At 53.6% G+C, this 15,706-nt stretch overlaps 1 protein-coding gene across 1 annotated transcript in view; it reads left to right on the top strand.

The window, feature by feature from the left end:
- Positions 1–15,706, top strand: part of PRICKLE2 (prickle planar cell polarity protein 2) — a 35,418-nt gene that overhangs the window by 11,574 nt on the left and 8,138 nt on the right. Inside the window, exons 2-6 of the mRNA XM_009648361.2 lie at positions 283–396; positions 2,171–2,308; positions 2,667–2,870; positions 4,593–4,779; positions 7,065–7,928. Of these exons, the coding sequence (XP_009646656.1) occupies positions 283–396; positions 2,171–2,308; positions 2,667–2,870; positions 4,593–4,779; positions 7,065–7,928 (1,507 nt within the window). The remainder of the gene's footprint in view (positions 1–282; positions 397–2,170; positions 2,309–2,666; positions 2,871–4,592; positions 4,780–7,064; positions 7,929–15,706) is intronic.

The raw sequence follows: 15,706 nt of genomic DNA on the forward strand, positions 1-15,706 counted from the left end.
GGGGGCGGGCCCCGACACACCCCCGCAGCCGGCGAAACATGCTAACGCTATGGAGGCTGACCGAGCAAACGGTAACACGCTCCGCCGCCTCGCCAGGGCTGCCACCCCTCTTTCTTGGTGGAAAAAAGGCAGTAAAACCGAAGCAGCACGTGGCTGCGCTTCCCTGCTCGAAATCATTGGGAAGACACAGTGCCCACTGGCTCGAGGGGTGGCTGCTGGCTGGGCACGGGGGCACGGCTTCGGCCGGGGAGCCCCACTGCAGTCCCCTCTCTTGCTCCGTAGGTGCACCAGTACTACAGCTGCCTGCCCGAGGACAAGGTCCCCTACGTCAACAGCCCGGGAGAAAAATCTCGCATAAAGCAGCTTTTGCACCAGCTGCCACCACACGACAATGAGGTTGGTATCCGAAACGAGGTTGGTATCCGAAATGAGGTTCGTGTCCGAAATGAGGTTAGTGTCCTTGGCCGGCCAGCAGGGCTGCACTGCGGCCAGGGAGGGGACCCATCTCCTGGGGCTGCTCGTGGGAAGCATGGCTGGCCCTTGCTGCTTTTCGGGGGGATTTACTTGGAGTTTGGTCATGTTGCTATTTAAGTGCCGTATTTGCTCCCTGCTTGGCTTGTGTTGGAGGTGGAGTTGTTTGTTTCTAAAGTGAAAATTTTTTAAATCATCCTTCTCCAGTTCTCTTGAGATAAAAGCACTCTTTCAGCCCTCGGAGGCCAAAGCCATGTTAAAAGTTCCGTGAAATGCTGTTGAGATCAGCTAGAGCCAGATCTGAAGTTGCAAAAGCCTTTTCCCAGGTGCTGCTTCCAACTCACCTTGGGAGTGGGAGTGCATCTGCCGAGGAGGGGTTTCGCTCGGGCTGAGCCCCGTGAGCTGGGAGAGCCTGGCAAGCCAGAGGTTGAGTCAAGACCAGTAAGAGCCAACAAACCTTCTTACATCTCACAGGAAAGATGTGAGGCAGCAAAAAGGGTCTGGTCTTTGACGTCCTGTTCTCGCCAGTGGGAACATTGGCTTCTGGTAGCTTGCAAAACTTCCTTCTGTAAACAAAAAAAATAATTTTCACACTGCTTTTTGAAGAAGCCGCTCTGGAAAATACGTGCAGGTAACTTGTTTGATCTAGGTCAGATTTTAATGAGTTTGCCTACACATGGCTGGGGGACACAGGCACAGCGTGGTGCTGCCAGCACCGGGGGAGCTCCAGGCACTGGGAAGGGGCTTCTTCCGTGCACCCTCGGGCCCCAACCTGCCTGCCTGCCTTCCCTGGCAGCCGCTGAGAACGCACAGCCTCTGACAGCCGAAGAGCATGGGAATAAATGCACATGAATGCTGCTGCAAGCTGGAGGCACGAGCCTGAATGCACTTTCTGCAAACCGGCAGATCTTGCATCCAGTTTCCCCTTGTGCTCGGTTTTGCTCCTTTGAAAATTCAAGGTGTGTTGGTTGCTCACATGAATAATCCTGCTCGGCTCCATGAGCCGGCTCTCCAGAGTAGCGGAGGCTGGATTGGGCACTGGTGCTACACGTGGCCACCTTGGCTCTTCAGCCGTATTCTTTCTTGAGATGCAACCAGCCAAGGTTTAAGCCTGCAGGATGAAAATAGCCTGGAAAACCTCACAGTTTCATAAGCTTCAGGGAAATGGCATCATTTGTTGTTTAGATCCTTTTATTTTACTTATTTCCTTATTACCTTCCAACACAGAGGTTTTGCGTATGTGCAAACTTGACCCTACATTGGAATAATAGTTGGAGTTCCCAAATAGCTGGAACTCCCTTGTTTACACGGGGAAAATTGGATCTAGAAATGCCAATAAAACACTTTGAAGCTGCTGTAAGACTTCTGCCGTAAGGAGAAAGCAGGAAGACCATCAATCTGATTGCTGGTCTGGGTGAGACTCAGAGGAGCCAACTTTTAAGACTTTTCTTAGAAACCTAGAGCTTGCAGAGCAAACCTTCCTCCTGCCCTTTCTTCTCATCTCTACCTCTTGAAATTTTGGCCAAAGCCTGGGCTGACTGGAGCCCAGACAGCGGTGTTTCTCCAGCTTCCCCAAAGCCAAGGACGGAGCCTGTTTGTGTAACCCCCTTGCAGAGGTTTGCAGGGCCCATGGGACTGCGGCTCGCTGGCCAGGAAGCTGGGGATACCCATGACACCGAGCATCGCTTGTGTTTTTTAGGTCCGCTATTGCAATTCGTTGGATGAGGAGGAGAAGAGGGAGCTCAAACTCTTCAGCAATCAAAGGAAGAGGGAAAATTTAGGGAGAGGCAATGTCCGACCATTCCCCGTAACCATGACGGGAGCCATCTGCGAGCAGGTGGGTGGTGAATGACGAACTGGTGCAAGCGGGGTGGCTTTTTAATCACGAAATTTAAATGGAGCTCACAGGAGCAGCCCCGTGCCCCCTGCCAGCTACGAGCACTGGGGTCCATCAGGGCACGTGCCAAGAGCACCCCGCAATATTTGATGTAGAGCATCCGCGTCAGCTCCTGGCTTCGTGCAGGGGGGAAGTTGTTGATATCCTGGGCATAACATGGGGATGAAAAGAGATTAAGGGACACCAGAAAGGAGCTGTGAATTAGCACCTCCTTCCACCACGGCTGCAAAAGCAGCTGGCTGGCGATGGGCGGCAGCGGGCTCGCCCGCCCCCCATTAAACACCGACTCTTCTGGCAGTGCGGCGGCCAGATCAACGGAGGGGACATGGCCGTCTTCGCCTCGCGAGCAGGGCACGGCGTTTGCTGGCACCCTCCCTGCTTCATCTGCAGCGTCTGCAACGAGCTGCTGGTTGACCTGATCTACTTCTACCAAGATGGGAAGATCTACTGCGGCAGGCACCACGCCGAGTGCCTCAAGCCCCGCTGCGCAGCGTGCGACGAGGTAAGAGCCAGCTCGCCCCGGCTTCTGCCACGGATGCTGCCCATGGGAATGGCCCAAGAGGGTTCCCCTTCCAGCTGGGGGGTATTTCCCCTCCATCCACCCTGACCGTGGTGGGCGTGTTAGCACAGGGAGGAGCATCTGCACGGAGGCGTGCACACAAAATCCGACAGTTTGGCTTTGCCAAGGGTTCACGCAAGCTTTTCCTGGGGTTTCAGGTGCGCGTCTCTGGGATTTTTGGTTGCAGCCTGCCTAGGGCTGTTCTGAGAGGGATCCGCATCTGCAGGCAGGGAGGGCTTTCCACGAGCATTGCCGGTAACAGCACAGCCCCCCGTGCTGTGTGGCTTTAGCCCAGCTGTGGGTGGTGGTCCTCCCTTCTCTGTTCCCCCAGAAGGGATGAGTGCTGCGTTTCCTGCAAGATGGGAGTGCTTGAGTACACGCCGAGCTGAAATAGGCTTTAAGAGACGAGATTAACGGGCTATAGGAGGCTGAACAAATGGAATACAAAACGAATATAGAAAACCGTACAGAGTCGCATCAGAGCGTTTCTCAAGTGTCAATCTCTGTTTAAGAGACTGGTGAAGGAAATTGTTCTGGCTTTTAAAGTTATGAAAACCATAGTGTGGAAAACCATATGTACTATAAAATACCACGTCCCATCTATGTAAGCGTGTAATAGAAATATCCAAGGCTATATGCACTTCAAATACAAAGAACATTGACGTATGTATCCAATTAAATTTGTAACATTACCAGTAAAAAAACAACTCCTAACCATTTGACTGGCCCTATTTCCTTGTGGCTTAGGACGAGTAATTTTTTTCGTGTACTTTTTATCCTTGCAAATTCTTGTACAAGTCTTTCATTCAGCTCCTTCTTTAGCACACACTTCTTCCCCTGAAACATCCAGCTCTAACTGTGAGAAAGAGGAACTCAGGGGTAGGAGGAACTTCAGGGGAAAAGTTTTTGGTGTGACCTGTGCCAGGGCAGGGGGCCAGGGAGCAGAGCTGGGCTGCCGCTAGCTCCCCTGGCTTGGCTTTGGGAGTGGAGATGGCATGAGGATGGGAAGCAGAGACAGCGAGAAAGCATCTGCTGAAAACATTTTAGATGGCTGCTTCACCAGCCCACCCTTAGCAGCCCTCCGTGCCTCAGTTTCCCCCCTGGTGTAATGGCTGCAATCATCTTTATAAGCACACAGGCTGGGGAAGAGAGGATGGTGAGGAGCCAGGTAGCTCCATCTTCTCTCCCCTCCAGAGCTGCCACTTCTCCTTGTGTTTCTGCTCATCCTTCGTACTCGGGTCCCTGTTTCAGAGACAGGTAAATGTGTTTTAGTAAGTGGCTGCTCTGTTCTTCAAAAGTCCCCTGGATCGATAGGTTGTATATAAGCATGTTTATTACCCTGATCGACCCCTCCTGCTGATGGATGTGCTTAGAGCACATTACTGTGAGCTCTGCCTTAACGCTTTGTAGTCCGTGCACTAACGCGGTCCTGAGGTATTTGCATATTGATGGATTTCCTTAAGAAGTGATGGGTGCCCCTGCCGCAAGCCAAACCACCGGAGTTTTCCATGCTGTCTGGAGGGTTAGGTGTAAAATCTGGAGGGTCTATGAGCAAAAGGGCACAGCCGCCACGCACGGACAGGAGACACAAAGGTTGGTGCCCATGTCCCAGGTCCCCGCTCTGACTGACGCTGCTCCGCATTTCTGTTCCCCACCCCTGCCCAGATCATTTTTGCTGATGAATGCACCGAGGCCGAAGGACGGCACTGGCACATGAAGCACTTCTGCTGCTTTGAATGCGAGACGGTGCTAGGGGGGCAGAGGTACATCATGAAGGATGGCAGGCCCTACTGCTGCAGCTGCTTCGAGTCCCTCTACGCCGAGTACTGCGACACCTGCGCCCAGCACATCGGTACGTCCCCCATCGCGCGGGGCGGGAGGGGAACGGGGCAAACCTCTGCCTGCAAGGTTCTTTCTGGCAACAAGAGCGGTCACGATAAGTCTTTAACAACAACCTGGGGCTGCAGGCAGGACTGCCTGCGGCTGGGGTCTGCACCAGCCCGGCGGCATCCGAAGAGGCTCATGCCCCTCTCGCATCTCGCCAAGGAGCTAGCACGGTAATTTGTTTGGTTAAACCATTGCTGATCGCTTTTTGTGGTCAGAGAGTGGAGGACGACCAGAGAGCAACCTCAGGAGCTGTTGCCTCTAGTGAAAGCTTTCTCTGGCCTAATACGATGCACGCTTTTTTTCCTTTAAATCTCATTTTCCTGTAAACAGCCTGGCTCTTTTGACGCTCAGATTTTTCCCAGCCAAGCTTGCCAAAGGATCGCATGAGTTAATGAGCTACTGACAGGAAAGATGCTTGTTCATTAGGCATCATTATTGTTTCTGTTAGCCTTTTTTAAGCAACCTGCAGATAGATGTTCTCAGAAAGAAATAACGCGTCAGAGTCAATCTACGTTTCTAGAACAGTGATTGAAAAGGTACTTTATTCTGGGGGCTAGCCGGGGGTGGTGAGCCGGGCCACCTCACTGTTCTCCCTGATCCTGTTTGTCACTTGGCTGAGTATTTGCTCGCGGATGGGCGAGCAGCCCTTTCTTTGTCCGTGGAGGTGAGCTCACGTGTTCAAATAATTCATAGGCTGCAGAGGAAGAAAAAAAAAAACAAAAAAACAAACCCAGAACCATTTTGCTCTTGTGCAGCGGCCAGATGGCACGGGGAGGAAGACTCAGGGCTTTAGCGAAGCACTTGGAGGACGTGTTTGCTGTGACCTGCAGCGCATCCTTCCCGAAAACTCAGCTGCAGAGCGGTGAAGCAGCTGTTAACACTTCTCGCATGCTGCCTTCGCTCGTGCTTCCCCCATCTGCTGTCCTCCCCTCCGGCCGCCGCCTGGAGCCTGCTGACTGTCAGGTTTTCGGGGCAAGATGCCTGTTTTGGTGCATATCTGCACATTTCTAGCAAAGGAGGGACTGCAGCCATTTTGTTGCAAGCTGCTCATAGTCATGACTGAGCGTTGTACTGAAGAGCCACCTAAATTAGAGATAAGCACCTGCTTAAGATTTGTAAGGCTTGGGCTGGGTAGCTGAAGCTCGGAGTAAGGAGGCTGTGCTCCTTCCTCTGCGAGATAGCTTTGGGGCATTGGAAAAGCAGCTGATAAAATCCTACCCACCGTCCTGTCTCTCTTTTGTCCACAAGCATAGCACTCCAGTCCATATATAAAAACATTTTGCTCATTATAAGGGAAGGAAAAAAAACCTAATCACACTAAAGCCAATTTAGCTTGGAATAAAATGGACCATTAGCGTAGTGTTCATTTATAAGTCGCCCAGTGGCATTGGGCTCTCCCGGCGGCGGGTGTGCCGGCGCGTGCTGTGCACACGTACAGCGCGGCATCCCGCTGTGCCGGCCAGCCCGCGCTGCAGTTTCTCAGGTAACGGGGGCTTTTGCCATGAATGGCAGCTTAGGCAGGCGAATAACTGTTATAATTGAAACCTCGGGAGCTTTGCTGGTGGCTCTGACCAAGAGCGATGTGCGTTGCGGCAGGCGTGTGCTCCCGTGGCTCTGGCCTGCGAGCAGCCCCGGGGTTTTGCTGCCAGGGGACGGGCTCTCTGCATCAGTTCCTTTACTTAACCCAAGGGGCAACATGGGGAATGTGGCTGGGTGGAAGGCATGGGGCGCACTCAGATCCCTGGGGCTGACTCTTTCTGCTCCCTTTTGGAGAAGGGGCCCCAGTAGCCAAAATAAGGCTAGGATGGGGCTGCAGTAGCAGCCAGGGACAAGGATGCGGTCTGCTCTGTTGCATACTTAACGAAGGCAGCACAAATTCCTCATTATGGTTCGGTTGGAGGCTTTCTGGTTTTTTTCAAATAGGCAGCGTATTCCTGCTTTGACTTCAAGGGCTTTATGGAGAACTTCTTGCATTCCTTTGCTTTATGATCGGAAATATCTCCATTTAATACGAAATAGCTTGAGGCTCAGTTCTGCTGCCTTTCCCAACATTGAGCAACTCCCGAGCAAAGGCCTGCAGCCTGCAAGGAATTAGAAATGGGCTTAACTTCACACGCCAGAGAAACCCTGCTGAAGGGCTTTCGAGAGGGAGCCCGGGTGCGTGTCGCTCGTAGGGGATGCGCGCGTTAAGTGCAGTGCGAAGGGATGTACGTGGGCTAACGCTATGCGCTGTGCACCTTCCCTGTCCAGGCATCGACCAGGGCCAGATGACATACGACGGCCAGCACTGGCACGCCACCGAGACCTGCTTCTGCTGCGCGCAGTGCAAGAAGTCCCTGCTGGGACGGCCCTTCCTGCCCAAGCAGGGCCAGATCTTCTGCTCCAGGGCCTGCAGCGTCGGCGACGACCCCAACGGCTCCGACTCCTCCGACTCGGCTTTCCAGAGCGCGCGAGCCAAGGAGTCCCGCCGCAGCGCCAAAATCGGCAAGAACAAGGGGAAAGGCGAGGAGGGGGCGCGCAGCCCCTGCAACCAGCTGCAGGTCACCTCCAACCGCCTCTCCACCGACGTGGACCCCCTGTCCCTGCAGATGGATTTGCTGAGCCTGGCCAGCCAGACGCCGAGCCTCAACAGGGAGCACTTGTGGAGGAGCCGGGACGAGCTCTATCACTACGGGAGCAAAATGGAGCAAAGTCAGTCTCAAAGCCCTTTGCAGCTTCTCAGCCAGTGCAACATAAGGACCTCCTATAACCCCAGCCAGGTCCCGGGCTCGCAGCCGGATTTATGGGCGAAACATTTCAGCAACCCGAAGAGGAGCTCCTCGCTGGCGATGAAGAGCCACGGCGGCAGCTTCATCCAGGACTGCAGAGAGGACTACTACTCGGGGAGGCTCCGCTCGCAGGAGAGCTACAGCGACATGTCCAACCAGAGCTTCTCCGAGACCAGAGGAAGTCTCAAAGTCCCCAAGTACGAAGAGGAAGAGGAAGGTGGGATGCCGACACCCCAGTGCCGCACCCGGCACCCCATCAACGCCCTCAAGTTCACAGAGGACCTGACGCCCACCGAGCAGACACCCCGCGGCTCCATGGAGTCCCTCGCGCTCTCCAACGCAACAGGTACGTCACCCCCGCTCCCGTCACCCTGGGGCCACCCCGGGACCTCCTCCATGTGGTGGGGTCCCTCGTGCTCTGGGTCAGTGCCTTCTCGTTACAGGGGTGACCGGCAGCTTGGGCACTGACCAACGCTCGGTGCCACGGGCTCGGCTGCCCAGCCCCGGTGTGGCTGGCAGCCCCCTCTTGCTTTGCTTGCTTGTTTACCCAACGCAGCGCTTTATAGATGGCTGGCCTTTCTGTGTAGCTCAAAACAAATGTTTTCAAGCTCTTTAATCCTCCCTTTTGTGAAGGAGGGGGGAAATCAAGGCCAGCTGCTAACGCAGAGGCAGATTCCAGCCTTCAGCGCTTGAAGGACTGCTGTCAGCTGCCCTTGGGGGCTAAAAATATTTTTAAGTGCTTTGAAATAGGCCCAGTTAACCCCTTTTGCATGTTACGCAGTCCTCAAGCACGTGACTAGTTAAAAGAAATTCCTCCCCCTTTGTGTATGGCTCTTTTTCTCCTCTTCCCCAATCCCCTGGTGGAAACTACAGGGAAAAGCCAGGCGAGATGCTTGTCCCATCAGGCTGAGCCCGTTTCCCATGAGTGCATCCCAGGGTAATATTTCTCAGCCCTCTCACCCCAAATGTGTTTGGGTTTCATTCTGTGGCCGCGGGGATGGGTGTGCGTGCACGGACATGTCTGTGGCAGGGCTCTGGTCCGCAGCCCGGTGCTGGGGAGGCTCAGACCCCCGTGCATGCCATCCTGCAGCAGATTGCAATCAGACACCTCCCGGACGGCGCTCGTCTGGCACAGCCGTCGCTTGCTTCAGAGTCCCTCGGCAGAAAACTTCTCGGAAAAGGAAAATATCAAGCCTGGTTTGCTTGCCAGAGATACCGCCTTGCTTTTTCTTCACCGCTCCCCCCGCTTTTTTCCATTCCGGCCAAGCATTGCTTGGATTTGGGCACATCCTGCGCCTGCCCCCTGCAAAATGGAGTCCGTCTGTCTTGCTGTCACTGTCAGCGAGCAGCCTGCGGGGTGTTTGGTACCCGGTTCCAAGGGCCTTCCTCCCATGGGATGCTGGCAGCGGGTGGTGGGGATGTGCCGGCGAGCATCGCCGTGCCCCCGGAAAGCTGAGCTCCACTGAAGCCGAGCTCTGTGCCTCTGCCCCGCCTGGACGGACAGGTTTGCTTGCTGCCCCCGTGCCTCCCCGCCCCGCTCCTGGGTTTCGGTGTGTTTGTTTAGGGAAGTCTCCAGCCCTGTGCCAAGATCTCTGTGTTCAACCAGGATCTCGCTAACCGGCGAGCGGTAAAGCAGGGAGGGAGAGGAGAAGGGTGGAGAGGGTTTTGCTCAAGCAGCCTCAGATATACACAGGGGAAAAATAGATGTGAAATGGCGAGGGAGTTGGGAATTGCTCTTCGAAACAAGGTCCTCCAAAGCAAAGCCCCGTGTTTCCAAAGCGGCTCGTGTTCCTAAAAACTTGGATTGTGCAAAACCCCATCAGCCCAAAGAGTCTTGAGCAACATCGAGTTCGGATGAGCAATCCCTGAATGCTGAAGCGGTTGTTGCGTGCTTTGGAGCTGAAGTGTAACAAGTTACCGGGGGTACAGGTCAAGAAATGAGAAACATGGCAAGACCTTCACATGAGAGTGAAAATCACTCTGCCTTTCATTGTAGACACCCCTTTTTCAGATGCTGTGAGGGAGATCTCCCAAAGGTGTCCGTCCTCCACACACCAATTTCCTTACAGGCAGTGCCTGCCTTAACGACTCACTTCTTTCCTGCTTTCTGGAGCAGATGCTCAGCGTGATGGGGCTTGCAACATATTTAAGCAGTTCCTCTGCAGAATGAGGTGGTAACATTTTTATTAATGTGTAAGATTCTAATAATTTCCTTGCTCTGGGACCTGGCTCAGCTTGAGCAGGGGGGCACTGCGGGGGTAACAGGCAGCTCCCCCAGGGGTGTGTGTGCAATTATGGAGGATACATTTATCACCCCATTTAATTGGCAGCTGTTTGAGGACAGGGAGATTCGGTGGCATGGCCGAGGTCTGCGGGAGAGTGGGTTGCCCAGCAAACACCCCCGTGAGCTCCCCCCAGCACAGCCGGGGGTCTGGCTCCCCCCATGCCCTCTGCTCTGCACGCCTCAGCTCGGCTTTGCAAGAAGCTCCCAGGCATCCGGATGCAAGGTCCCTTTGAGCTACTGGTGCTGCACTGTTGCTTCACCTAATAAAGTGAAATAACTCACACCGCCATCCATCTAACATTTTATGGCATTGCTGAAAACATTCTTTTTTTTATAGGGAGCTGAAGGGCAAACAGTCCCTGGCCTGCAGAGCACACGTTAAAAGCTAGTTCCTCCCTGGCAGCAGATTTTGCTGTGATGTTTCTATTACGAGTTAAGTACTAATTAGCCGGAGACGTCAGTAGAAGCAGATAATGCATAGGGTGTGCAGCGTTAGTCCCTGTCCTCTGGCCAGAAGGCTGCCTCCTGTGAACAGAGGTTGTCCCTGTAATATATCTGTGATACATTCAGTGCCGGGCAGGGGGTCACCCGTTGGGTGGGTCAAGGTCTAGGTGACCCCAAGTCTCCTGCAAGACCCCAGGTTTTCACCTTACCCGCCAGGCTCTACGTAATCACTTCAAAGCCAGTTCCTCAGGGGTTGGTTACGAGGTGTTAAATTTTGGGCTCCAGGTAGCCATGACCCTCCCTGTGCTTTGTTTTGGGGTTTGAATTAGATGGGAGCACCTCTGCCATCCTCCGGTTTGCGCTTGTGTAATTGCCACAAACGCTGATGTGATTTAACCACATCCACTGGCAAAGAGCAGGGTTTCCTGCTGGTGGAGGGCATCCCTCCTCCCACGTTCCTGTTTGAAAATCCCTTCTCTGCCATCAACCACAGGCTATGACAGACTCTGATCCGCTATAGCTGCTTCTTGAAGGCTGGGTCCTCCTCTTGCCCAACATGGCTGTTAGATGGAGAGGCAAAGAGCAAAAAATATTTCCCAGTGCATTTTCTGAGAGAGAGCTCATTTTTTCTGGATTTTGTATTATCTTATATATTTGATTTGCTTTAGCTGCTTTTGCTTTTTTTTTTTTTTTTTAATGGCATTAGCAACAATACAAAACAGTGGATGCTGTAGCAATGTTTACCCTATAACTTCCCTTTTCTCATGAGGAGGAGCCTGATCCTACCAGAGGTTAATCACTTCCCAGAAGATACTTGGTCCATCACCGCCCTGCTCCCAGTCCTTGGGCTCTGCCTTGCTCTGCTCGTGCTTTCATTGCCCTCTAAAAAGGTTTTGCAGGCGCTGTATGTGCCTAGCAGCTGAATTAGAAATCAAGAGCTGATCTCTGCTGATTCCAAGCAGTCATTTCCACAAAATGCCAGCTGGTCAAATAGCCCACTTAAGAAAGTACCTGGGGCTGTTATTCTCTGGGAACAGTCTCTTTGTGTGCAGCTTGCAGAGAGCAGGAGTGCTTCGGAGGTAGAAGTCACGCTGAACAGTGACACTGTCATATGCAAAAGGAGAATTAGATTTTAAATTTTCCTTGAGCAAATGAGTTTGGGTGAGGGTAACAGCCTCATCTGTCACAGGCATAAATCCAGGGAAAAAAAAGATGTTAAACTAGTGCTGTTACAGGGTGGAATGTGATTTCACATGTATGGCTCACGTTTCTGCTGTCATCTCTGTTACAGGATGCCCAAAGGCCCCAAATACCTTTTTTTTTCCAGGACTGTGATATACCCAGAAAGCGGAGAGAGAAAATGTACGAATATGCACGTGGGTCAGTGCTGATCCCTGTGCTCTCAGTGGCAGTGACCTGATGGCATCATCTGTCTCCAGTTTCCTCCTCTTCCTCTGCCTGAGGAGGGGCTGAAAGCTGGGGTGGGAGAAGAAAAAACTCTGTTTCTCAGGGCTGGGGCATATTTTCCAAGAAGAGTTCAGTGGCCCAGCCTTTCCTGCTTCGAGGGCTTGGGAGCAGCTCCTGAACATCCTCAGGGGGCTCAGGGTGAGTGGGGTCCGGGGGCTGGTCCCCATCCCCATGTCCGTGGTGGCACTGCATCCCGCGGCTGCTCCTCTCCCCCCTTGGGCTGGAGAGGGCGGCTGCCCCGGGCGCTTCAGCCGAGTTATGCAAGCCAGAAAATGACACATTGGCTGTTGACTTTTTCTAAGAAAAAGGAGGCTCCCAGCTCCCCAGCAAGCTCCTACCATCCTCTTTCCCCTAGACACAGGCAGTGTAAAACTGCTTCTGAGTTGGAAGATGGGATCCCTGGGGGGATTTCTTGCAATTTTGAGATCCAGATATAACCTTCCCCAGTCCAAACCGGGTCATTTCAAAACCCAAGATGTGAAGATAGGGGTTTTCCTTCCCAAAGGGCCAATGCCAAAACATCATAGATCTGCCAGGGATGTTTCTTCTCCCCCTCACCTGCCTTTTGCTGCCCAGCGGTGGGAGGTTTGGGGTGCTTAACGCGGGGGCTGGCCATGTGCACGCCTTCGCCCCTTTGGTGTCACACATGGATGTGCCAAAGCACGTGGGGTAACACCCAAACCAGAGGGAGAACCAAAATGGACTTCTGGAAGGAGGTGTCAGGGAAAGCAACAGCACATCGTCTGGGGAGGGCGTAGGAGCTGGTGGTGCCCATGAGTGGGGTTACGGGAACATTTCTAGGTTGAAATCCACCTCCTTCCCCAGGCAGCACCCACGCAGGGACTTCTCTCAGCGAACCAGAGGGACTGATCAGGTAGGAAACACACCCTGAGGCCCTTGGGATGGCACGCGGGGACAGACCATGGGAGGCGGTCGGCACCTCGACCCGCTTGGCGAGCGCTCTGCTTTCCCCCAAATTGTTTACTTTCCGTGATTTCCAGTTACATAAGAGTTCTGCTTTATTTCTGCACACCCCGAGGTCGCTCAGAAGTGAGACAGGGCTGAGCTATAAACAAAACCCTGGGCAGGCTGTTTCTCCTTAAGTTCTTTTTTGCTTCTTGGGGTTGAACTTGAAATAAACCTTGTTCCAGGGGTGGTGAGGATGTGTCTGTCTGGTCCTATGAGCAAGAAAAGGCTCTGACACGGAGGGGCTGGGCACAAGAGATGCCACGCCATCCCCTCCTCTGCCTCTATAGCTGCATGCAGACACCGGCTGTCTGGGCTGGGCACAGGGTTTTGGTGCAGGCAGGCACCTATATGGGTACGGGGCGGGGAGGACTGCGATGCACGGGTATATGTGTACGCTGTGGTGACTGCAAAAGCAAGAAGCGAGCATCAGCGTGGCCCTGTTTGCATGCGGTGTCCTAAGTCAGGGTGGTTTGCGTTCCCCCGCCGGGGTGAAGCGGACGATGCTCTGCAGTGGGATGCCAGCTGCGGCGGGGCCTCACCCCATGTTAGCCCAGCTTCGCAGGGAGTTTAATTTAACAAGGGCTGGGAGCTGCTTCCCCTCAGGGGGGGCTTCATTCCCAGCCTCACGCCCAGCGTACGTGCTCTCTGCGGCCCCTCTGCTGTCATTTGCCGAGCGGTTTAATAATTCATAATTAATGCAACTTGCAGCCCCGGTTTAGCAAAGCACACAGTGAGATTGAAGAGCCTCCGAGTGCTTTGTGGTGGCAGGGTTGCAGAGGTGATGCTCATGAGGAGTATCTTTGTGCCATCACGTTGCTTATTCAGTTGTTATTTCCCTTGGCGATGTTTTATGGGATAAACATGGTTCTTAATAGGAGTGGAGAAGGACTTGAGAGGGGATCGTACAGCAAGTTCTTAGCAAACCTTAATGTTAACCAGAAACCTGCTTTGTGTTCCTGGCGGCTGTAGCCAGCTCAAGTTTTAGACCGAATGCTGGCAGACGAGCTACAGCTTTCAGTTGTGTTCATCCGAAAGGCGTGTGTTTCCATGGCTCCAGGCTGAAATATTGAGCCTGGCAGCCCCACGCAGAGGAGAATGGCAGCAAAATAACCTGCTGTGTCCACGCGCGCCGCGGTGCTGGCTCTAACCTGGCCGCCCCGCCGGCCGATGCACTCGGTGCCCCTTGGAGCGTTATTTTGCAGAAGGAAAGTCTCGTGGGGTCCGCCTGTCATCCCTGGGTTTGCACCCTTGGAAAGGGCTCGGTGATGTGGTGACAATCGTCTTGCACCGTGGGCCAGAGCAGGGCTCCCGCTCCCCTGGACAGCCTCGGGAAGCAGATTCTCAGATTTCCTTGTTAGGAAAAAAATCACTGCTGAGCGGTGGGGTCTCCCCTTGTGTGTGCTTTCTTCCAGGTTAGGGCTCGCGCGGGTTATTAGCTGTGTTCCCAGATGAAACACTTCATTAAGAGGGAGCTGCAGCAGCTGTAAATAAATGCTGGTAATTCAAGCAGATTGGGCCTGGTGTAGCCCTGAAATGGCAAATGACCGCAAGAGAGGAGGGTCGGTGCCACCTAGTCCTGTCCAGGAGCCCGGAGCCGCCCTGCCTGTGCCCAGGCACCCGCTGCCTTCCACTGCCTGGGAAACCCTCCGGAGCTGGAACCTCCCCTGACCCTCTTTTGCTGTGATTGCACAGGAAGAGTTTTCTTCTTCCCAAAGCTGAAATTTTCCTTGCAGGAGTTCAGCAGACCTGGAGAATAATGTATTTCCTTCCTCTTTGCAAGCATTTTTTTCCATGTTTGAAGGCTGTTATTACATCCCCTCCAGCCTCCTCTTCTCTAGGCTAAACAACCCCTGCTCTTTTAAACTTTATTCCTAGGTCATGTTCTCTAGATGGAAGTTTTCAGACAAATGGTTATTGCTGTTCTCTGAACTCGCTGCGGTCAGGCTGGAGCGCTCCTGGCTTGCTCCCGCTACGCTTTGCTGAGGCTTTGCGGCTCTGCAGAGAGGGGCAGGATCATTTTGCAAGCTTTGAAAGACTAATCTGCGCCGAAGCCCCACTCATAATACTTTACACCTTGCATCGGTGTAAATGTGAAGTTAAGCCTGGAGGCATCTTTGTGTTTCATGTGGGCTAGAAGTTGCATCCTCAACCTGGTACCTGCTCTGGGCATCGTAAGAGCCATGCAGAGCTCTCAGTATCTGCAGGGACGCTGTAAAAGCACAACTTCACTCCTGAGTGGGCAGAAGAAATCCTTCACTGCCACCGTCAGCAGATAAAACAAAGTTTCCCTGGCCCTTGGCCATGCTGCTTGCTGGGTCACTTGCTGGTGTGGCTCCCCCAAAAAAGGCTTGTGCACATGCAGCCTGCCAAATCTGCTTGGGAAGATGCCCTCAGCAAGGAGCGTTTCCCACTCCGTATGGAGAAGTGAAGCTGTTTGGTCTCAGCGTGGCTTTGCTGCGGTCTCCCGAGCACGGGTTCCGGCACACCCTGAGCTCCGAGTGCTGGCGACGGTGGTGTACGTGCTCCGTGCCGGATTCCTCTTACAACTGACATTTTCCCAGTGATTCAAGATCTTAAAATGTGTGTGCTTAATTATAATCAGGCCGGCTGAATGAAGAGCCAGAAACGTCCCCTGGACCTAATAATCACTAATTAAACCTCGCGCTCCAAGCATGAGCCGTACGTGTACCGCCGGCTTCTCGCCTGAAATTGCTTCCTGCTGTGCTGACCAGCGCTTTGAAGAGGGAAGAAAAAAGCACTCGCAGCGTCTGCTGGAGGTGTGTGCAAGGGGCTGGAGACCCCCATCCTGCATAAGCTACGCCTGGGAAGCGCTGGCTCTGCCTTTCCAGGAGCTGGAGCCCCCCATGCATTGCAGCTTGCTTTACTCCCAAGCAAAAAGAAGCGGGTTTCACCGCAGGTCGTCCCGCTCAGCCACGGCGGCTGCGTGCAGCGCTCCTGCC

The sequence above is a fragment of the Egretta garzetta genome, unplaced genomic scaffold, assembly GCF_000687185.1.
Source record: "Egretta garzetta isolate BGI_Z169 unplaced genomic scaffold, ASM68718v1 scaffold91, whole genome shotgun sequence".
NCBI classification, from domain to species: domain Eukaryota; kingdom Metazoa; phylum Chordata; class Aves; order Pelecaniformes; family Ardeidae; genus Egretta; species Egretta garzetta.